This window comes from Myotis lucifugus, unplaced genomic scaffold (genome assembly GCF_000147115.1).
Source record: "Myotis lucifugus unplaced genomic scaffold, Myoluc2.0 scaffold_70, whole genome shotgun sequence".
Taxonomy (NCBI): domain Eukaryota; kingdom Metazoa; phylum Chordata; class Mammalia; order Chiroptera; family Vespertilionidae; genus Myotis; species Myotis lucifugus.
This window is the reverse complement of record NW_005871118.1, coordinates 129975-138803: the sequence shown is the minus strand read 5'-3', so window position 1 is coordinate 138803 and position 8829 is coordinate 129975. Positions and strand designations below refer to the sequence as shown.

The window sequence follows — 8829 nt, the reverse complement described above, 5'->3', positions numbered from 1 at the left end:
AATTGCCCAACCCCATCCTGAACCTGGCGGGTGGACGCCATCAGGGCACATCCTCACTACACTAGATAAAAAGTGGGTAGCACCACTAGGCGCTCCGTCGGCAGGGGGCGCTGCAGGGCGGAGGGGTGAGGGCTGGGTACTGGGATTTGGGGGCAGGGGCGTCGGAGACCCGGAACTGAGGGGGCGGCAGGGGGTCGGGCATGCCCGGGGGACCCTGTGCCGGGGCGATTCTGCGCGAATTTTCGCTTTCGCTTCGGGCCGGGACGGAGGCGGCGGGGCCGTCCCGACCGACTGCGGCCGGGGCCCGGGGGAGTTAATCCGAAAGCGCCGCCAGCCCCGCGGGCCCAACTCCACGTGTCACCGAGAAGCTGAGGTAGAGACAGAGAGAGAGAGAAAGCAAGTGATCTGAGTCGGGGAAAGTCCTGCGCGCCTCCGGGCAATTATAAAAATGTGACCCCCCGGTCGGCTTCCAACGAGCGCCCTCACCTGCTGCGCCCAGCGGTCCTCCGGCTGCTGCTCCGTGTCCGCGCCCTGCCCGCTCCGCGCCCGCCCAGCATGCGCCCCCCGCGCAGTGAGTACCCGGCGGCCGGGACACCGGCTCGGGTGGGGAGGGCGGCGCCCGGCAAGAGGAGGCAGAACCTTGGTACCGCTCACCTCACCGGGAGGCTGCGAGCAATCAGCCGTTCCTAGTTAAAGGAGATCGAAGGGAGGGGGGCGGGAGACCTAATTGCTTGCTTTCCAAGCGCTGAAAGGGACATCGGCTCTTTTGGTCTTGAAACAGCCCTTGAGCTAAGTATTGTTATGCCCACTTCTTAAGTGACAAACGGAGGCCCAAGGGGGTGGCTTCTTTCTTTCTTAAAATATATTTTTATTGATTTCAGAGAGAAAGGGAGAGGGAGAGAGAGAGAAACATCAATGATGAGACAGAATCATTGATCGGCTGCCTCCTGCACTCCCCCGACTGGGGATCCAGCCCACAACCCAGGCATGTGCCCAACCGGGAATGGAACCCTGATCTCCTAGTTCATAGGTCAATGCTCAACCACTGAGCCACACGGGCCGGGCCGGTTTCTTGCCCAGGATCCCTCAGCTACAGCTCTAAGAGCGTGAGTCTGGGCCAGTCACTTGACTACCTGGCCTCAGTTTCCCACTAGTGAAGTGGAGACGCTTTCTAGTTGAGGTTTGACCCTTGTCTGAGCTCATTGGGAGAAAGCTAGTTTCTTGCAGAAAGTTAGTTTCTCAACTTAGAATCGAGCACTGCCTTCCAGGGACCTGATGCATCTCTCAGGTGTTTCAGGAAGATTCTGGGTTGGGAGGAGGTTGGCGTCCAGCAGAGGTAGATGGGTGGAGACAACCAGCACTGGTGGAAGGGAGAGGCAGGCCAAGTCAGGGAGACACCCTCAGCAGCCGCCCCGTTCCCTTCCAGGCCTCCTCCTGGCAGTTTCTCTGGTCCTCCTGCACCACCTCAGTTTGGCCAGGAACCTCCCCACCACAGCCACGGCAGGCCCTGGCATGTTCGCGTGCCTCAGCCACTCCCGGAACCTGCTGAAGGCCGTCAGCAGCACGCTTCACAAGGTGAGCCTTTCCACGTCCTTGCTCCCACTCTGCAGCCTCTCTAGGGCAGGGGCCTCTCCAAACCCGGGTCACCTGCAGGGAAATGGTGGGCGTTTGTCAGGGGCTGTCAAGAGAGGAAGAGGGGCCTTTACAAATGGCCCGACTATTAGCTAAAGAGTCTCAATGAAATTGTGTCTCCAGAGAAAGCAGGAGTGGTCATAAATTATCACGGCATCCCTTTGGGCTGTGTCTACACAGAGGAAAGTGGATATTTACCGTGTTCCCTGTAGCCTGCCAACAGAGGTGGAATGAATTGTGCCGGGCCCACACTGTTTCTCTGACACACTTATCAATCCAGCAAACCGTTATTAGGTGCAGCCTCCATGCTCCGGGGGCCACAGAGATGAATTAGACTTGCCCCTCACGCTGCTCGCCAGCTTCTCAGTCTGGTGACTCGGGTTCGTTGTCAGAGCAACGCGTTTCAGAGAGCTGCGACGGTGCACGCCCAGCCTTCCTTTTCTAGGGGGAGAATTATCTCATTTTGTTTACAGCTTCATTCATTTTTTAGGTTTCCTATGTTAATGCCAAAAAAAAAAAAAAATTTTTTTCTTTTAAAAGTGCTCCAGGAGCTATTGCTTTTGCTGCGACGGCCGAAGACGGATGTTTTCAAAGACATCCTTTTGCCATCCTGCTCTCTAGTAAATCTTTCTTGAATATTTTTAGCTGGTTGTTTTACGAGTATCTTAAAATAAGCTCAATGCCACGAGGCCTTCTGAAAGAACTCTTTTTCCCCTTATCTTTCATGATGCGCTGCCAACTGCTCTGTACGGTTCAATCAATCTTAATTAAAAAGGCGGCTCACCGGAGGAGTGCAGCCGAGATAAGTGCTGTGGCTCCTGGAGAACGGTTCAATATGGATAAAGTGTAGGCGCTCCAATCTAAACAGAAGCTTTCTATGAGAAGGCTGGCTCTTTCCCAGGCGTTGCACTAAAGGTCAAGGGGTTGCAGAACTCGGTCTGATGTTTTTTACATCACTCCTGTGTCACATTTGCCAAGAACAGGTGGCCAGTGCCTGCCATCCACAGGCCGTATCCAGCACACAGATTGGTAGAGTTTGGCCCATGTCTTTCAGATTTTATTTAGATTTATTTAGTTTGATGCTATTGGGGGGAAAAAGTGGTCTTTTCATAAAAGAAACCAAATTTCCAACTCCTCTTGAAAAGATCCGAAGAACTGTAACAGTGGGCCCACGTTTCCAAACCTAACTTTTGACAACCCGCTCAGGCCAGTGGCTGCCCGGGTCTGTGTGAGCATCTCCAGGAAGAGTGTATTCATTTTCTTTGGCTACTGGAACAAATCGCCACGAACTTAGTGGCTTTAACCAACACACATGTATTATCTGACAGCCCTGGAGGTCAGAAATCCAAAACGGGTCTCGCTGGGCTAACATCAAAGTGTCAGCCATGCTGTAACCCTTCCTGGAGACGAGGGAGATTATTTTTTCTTGCCTTTTCCAGTTTCTAGAGGCTGCTGAGGTCCCTGGGTATGTGTCCCCCTTCTATCTTCAAAGCCAGCAATGGCCAGTTGAGTCTTTCTCATGCTGCATCACTCTGACCTTGACTTTTCTGCTTCCCTCTTCCACTTATCATCGGGCCACCCAGATACTCCAAGATAACCTCTCTGTCGTAAGGCCAGCTGATTAGCAACCTTAATTTCATCTGTAACCTTAATTCCCCTTTGCCATGTAACAACATATTCTCAGGTTCCAGGGGTTGGGAGGTGGATCTGTTGGGTGGTGTGTGTCGGGGGCATTATTCTGCCTAGCGCAGATGGGGATTTTACTGTCTGTTCCCAAACATGTTCTGCACTCTCAAGCTTTGATTCATGGCTCATGTAGTTCCCTCTGCCTGAAATTCCCCCTCCTCTGCCGGCCAACATTCTAATCTTCCTATTGCAAATGTGCCATCTCTGGCGAAGTCTTTGCTTCCCTTTCCACCTCCTCCTCAGAGCCTTCATAGCCTTCTCAGCTCTTCTCTCCTGCTGACCTATCTCCAAGTCATGTGGGCACTTGCCTGTCCTCTTGGATAAACTTGGAATCCTGGGGACAGAACATAGGCCTCCTCTCTGTCATGTTCCGTAGTGCCTAGCTCAGTGCCTGGCACACACCAGGCTTGTGGAGTAGGAAAATGATCTTGATCTTCAATCAAAAAGTCATCAACTTCTTAAGATAAATTTCATTATTATATTCAACAATGCTTTCCAAGGTGCTTGTAGGATGACGTGTGTGTGTGTGTGTGTGTGTGTGTATGTGTGTGTACATGCACACCACAAATTAAATCTCAATTTGTCTTTAGGGTTGCATGTTTGTTATATCCATCACGTTGTGACCTTAACAGTTCCCCTTTAGAAGTTATAATTGAACAAGATATTCATAAAACACAGGCGCTTTAGCAGAAGCAAAAAACGCCTTCACCAGGAGCAAGTGTCACAGCATGGTGGAGATTCTGATTAGCACAGCCTGTTGAAATGATTTATGGTGTTTACACAATGGAAAAGCATGTCATCCAGGGAAACACGTCCGAAAAGCATAGGGAGAGAGAGTGTAAATGACCTGTTTCCTTTTGTCTTCTGAAGACCCTGAATTTCTTACAGGTCAAAGGAATAATAAGTGTTTTGCTGGCACCCCAGGGTATGGGGAGCCAGGTACCGTATTAATATTATAAACTGGGTTTCTCCTTATGACTTTTACAGGCCAGACAAACATTAGAATTTTACTCCTGCACTTCTGAAGAGATTGATCATGAAGATATCACAAAAGATAAAACCAGCACCGTAGAAGCCTGCCTACCACTGGAATTAATCACGGTATGGACAACATTCCTCCCAAAGCACATCATGCAATTAAAAGCTGTGTATCAAACTTCATCTTCTTACAAAAATGTGCATGTTTCTGGTCTCTACCATCCTGAAATTTTAAGAGATCCCCCTTCAAAGTTAGATTTGAGAAAAAATTTATAAAAACAGATATGGTTTTTCACGATGTGAATATATTTAACACCACTGAACTGGGCACTTAAAAATAGTTAAGATGGTACCTTTTGTTAGTTATTTTTAACCACAATAAAAAAAAAACCACATATATTTGAGAGGAAAGGTCAGAAAATTTTATATTAAGAATTAATATCTTTGATGTGTGATTTTTCCCCTCTATGAGAATTGCCTGGTTTCCAGAGAGATTGCTTTCATAACTATAAGTCAGAAAACTAAAGGTTTCAACTCATTTTATGAATTTATATCATTGATTGATGTCTGATTATTTTTTCTTCTAGAATGGGAGTTGCCTGGCTTCCAGAACGGCCTCTTTTATGACGGTGAGACACGGAACTTTTTCCTCAAATACGATGGGCAGGGGAGGGGGAGGAAAACACTTCTAGCTCATCTCAGTGGTTTCTTCCCCATGTTGTCTTATCACCCAGACCCTGTGCCTCAGTAGTATCTATGAGGACTTGAAGATGTACCAGGTGGAGTTCAAGGCCATAAATGCAAAGCTTTTGATGGATCCTAAGAGGCAGATCATTCTGGATCAAAACATGTTGGCAGCTATTGATGAGCTGATGCAGGTAAGGCCTTCATCCAATCAGTGAGAGCACCTTGTTCATGCCTAGACAGCCCATCAGAGTCCCAGATGAAGACGTACACAGACAGCCCTTCCTGGATTGGGAGAGGCCTGAAATGCCCCCTCCTAAAGCCCCTACGGAGTCATAGCCTTGAGGGTGTCCTCGAGAGCAGCGGTCACCAACTGGTGGCCCGCAGACCACTGGTGGTCCGTGAGGTCCGAAAGGCTGGCGACCGCTGCTCTAGAGCAGTGGTCAGCAAACTCATTAGTCAACAGAGCCAAATATCAACAGTACAACGATTGAAATTTCTTTTGAGAGCCAAATTTTTTAAACTTAAACTATATAGGTAGGTACATTGTTATTAACTTAATTAGGGTACTCCTAAGGCTTAGGAAGAGCCACACTCAAGGGGCCAAAGAGCCGCATGTGGCTCGCGAGCCACAGTTTGCCAACCACGGCTCTAGAGAAAGAGCAGACACAAGCAGGACACATTGAGAAAAGCAGCCACCCATTTGTTGACCAAGTGGTGTGCACCGGTCTCTCTGCGAATGTTTTCACACATTTTCTTAATATCGTCCCCACAGCAACCACATGGGTTCTGTACAAAGGAGGAAACCGAAGCTTAGACAGCCACTTGTCCAAGGTCAGACAGCTTCCAAATGGCAGAGCCAGGACTTAAGCCCCCACCAGAGGGATTGCACTGCACTTCTTGCTCACTTCTAAAGGCTCCAGGATGTGCATGTGAGGGCCTGCCTACACATCTGCAAATTTAACCAGAGAAAACAAGCAGAGCTAGTGCCTGGGTCTGACCCATTCTGAACCAAAGTGTGAATGAAATAAAAGAATGGCCTGTCACCTGGGGAGAGCCACAGTGTTACTCAGAGACAAGAACTTGGTTTATAGCTCCTAAATCATCATAGCACACAATGCTAATACAAAACATAGGAATCCTATATAATAAAAGGGTAATATGCAAATCGACCAAACAGTAGAACGACTGGTCGCTGGACACACACTGACCACCAGGGGGCAGCCACTGAACACAGGAGCTTCCCCCTGGTGGTCAGTGCACTCCCACAGGGCTCACGGCTGGCAAGCGCAGCAGCAGTGTTGGTTGCCTCTCCAGCCTCTGCAGCAGGGCTAAGGAGGCTTGGGCCCACTCCCCAGAGGGAGGGGGCCTGAGCCATCAGTCGGACATCCCCTGAGGGTACCTGGACTGCGACAGGTGGCAGGCCAGGCTGAGGGACCCCACCCTCCACCCCTGACCCCCCGACTGCACAAATCTCATGCACCAGGCCTCTAGTATTCACATAGGAAACAGCAAGGTGAATGCTTTGGTGACCAGGCATGGGATAAAAATACGGTATCAGAAATCATTGTCTGAAAAGGAATCTTTCTCTCTTTCTTTCTTTCACCAAATTACTTGTTTGACAGGCACTGAACATCATATAGCATCAAAGAATCTTACCATCTACAGAATTATAGATAATAATTTCATGTTCAGGACAAAGAGGTGATTTGGGTACTGGAGTCATTTCTACCAGTAATCAGACAACTATGACAAAGCCATTACCTCTGTGCCTCAGTTTCTCCTTATGTAAAATGGGAGGACTTAACCCACCCTACCTTTCTTTTAGGCTTTTTGTGAGAATAAGTGAGATTACCGATCATTGTGCAAACATAAGGTCTTGCTTTGAGTCATCAAATCAAAGGGTTAAACCTGGGAAGTCCATTGCCAGGTTTATTTATCTGACACAAATGAGTTTCTGCAGTAAACACCTTGGTACCGATAGAGAGTTTTGATCAATAGCAATCCATCACCTCCCTGTTCTAAAAAAGACTTCAGCCCTAGCTGGTTTGGCTCAGTGAGTAGAGCGTTGGCCTGCGGGCTGAAGGCTCCCAAAAGCACATTCCCGAGTTGTGGACTCGATCCCCAGTAGGGGGTGTGCAGGAAACAGCCTATCAATGATTCTCTCTCATCATTGCTGTTTCTATCTCTCTCTCCCTCACCCTTCCTCTCTGAAGTCAAGAAAAATACATTTTTAAAAATACTGATGGCATTTGAAACCGCTTTCAGGGTCTCTTCCAAGCTCAATGAAGATACATGTGCTTGGATCATGAGAATTTCTTCTTTCAGGTTCTGCCTGGCCATCTGGCTGGGAGAGTGGATTGGGGTTAGGAGATGTAATGAGGGGGTGGGTTGCAGGCTCTGATGTTTATGGGTGAATGCTTCAATTTTGGAATACCATGTGTGCCATGCTCATTATCTGTCCTCCTAGGCCCTGAATTTCAACAGTGCGGCTGTGCCACAGAAACCCGCCCTGGAAGAACTGGATCTTTACAAGACGAAAGTCAAGCTCTGCATCCTCCTTCACGCTTTCAGAGTCCGCGCAGTGACTATCAACAGGATGATGAGCTATCTGAATTCTTCCTAAAAAGGCTCAGGTCTCGCCCAACCTTAAAGTCATTTGAACCAAAGCGATTTTTATAGGCTGTGCGGGAGGTGGTGGCTTGACCTGGTCCTACTTAAGCTAGTAATTTTCTTGTTTACATTAGTCAACCACCCAAAAGTTGAACATGTAACTACTTTATTTAAATGGGTCCTTTCCTCGCGTATATTCCACATTTACTAGGGATAAGTTGTTTTTAAAGTTTTCATAAGCAAATTGCTAAAGGGGGAAGTTTTCTTCACTGTGTGTGATTTTTAGAAAAACAGGAATTTATAAGCTATTTCTATATCAAAGTGTTTGTTGAAACACTCAAGCATAATTTATTTTAAAATATTTATTTATATAAGGGTGTGTTCGTGAAGGCATGTGAGCTAACTTATATTTATTTATGTCATATTTATTAAAATATTTATTTTCAAATGGATTTGAGAAATACCTGATGTTGTTCTAAAAATAAGATGATGGAATTAATTTTCATATTTCTCTAATGTAATTGGAGTACTTTCAGTGTTAGAAATACACATTGTGGGGAACCTGACAACACTGATGGAATCTGAACAGAATTACCTTGGAAAGATTGTGGCAATGTTCTTACCCATTTCCTAATGACTTTAATCGCCTACTTTAAGGGAGCCTGGTTAGGCTAGAGACATTTTAATGCTGAAGTCCTCGAGTGAGTCACTTTATTCTTGTTCACCATCTGAATCTAAAACACAGGAGCATGTTTTTCCCTGCTAGCCACAGCTCTATAACATACTGTGCACCAGACAAATACATAATAATACCCTCCAACTGGGAAAAGCATCATTAAGAGGCCTTCTAGTTAAATTATTCTAATTTTCATGACCCTTTGGGCCCGCAGGGGAAGTTGTTTCTAAATTACAATGAGAAAAATTCTCCATTTGCTTTAAATTATATAGAACTTCTGCCTGAGCCACATGGATAATTGCCTTGCTTTGGCTTAAGAGAGGTGCTCTTAATGACCCAAATATTAAATTCCATCTTGTTAATTCTCTAAACCATGTGAATTTTAAAAGATGCACCTGATGGAATCACATCATTTTAGTACTCTGATAATCATATTGTGCCCTTGGGAACAAACTATTCAGAGTACCCCACATGATGTGATTCGATCAGGTGCATCTTTTAAAATTCACATGGTTTAGAGAATTAACAAGATGGAATTTAAAATTTGGGTCATTAAGAGC

The 8829-nt window shown here is 46.8% G+C and overlaps 1 protein-coding gene across 1 annotated transcript; it reads left to right on the top strand.

Moving 5' to 3' along the window:
• The first annotated feature begins 555 nt into the window (after window positions 1-555).
• On the top strand, window positions 556-7884 carry IL12A (interleukin 12A). Its single transcript, XM_023755175.1, has 6 exons — window positions 556-643; window positions 1427-1575; window positions 4306-4419; window positions 4884-4925; window positions 5031-5174; window positions 7451-7884. The coding sequence occupies exons 1-6, from the start codon at window positions 556-558 to the stop codon at window positions 7604-7606; spliced, it is 693 nt and encodes a 230-aa protein (XP_023610943.1). The 3' UTR covers window positions 7607-7884.
• Window positions 7885-8829: the final 945 nt, after the last annotated feature.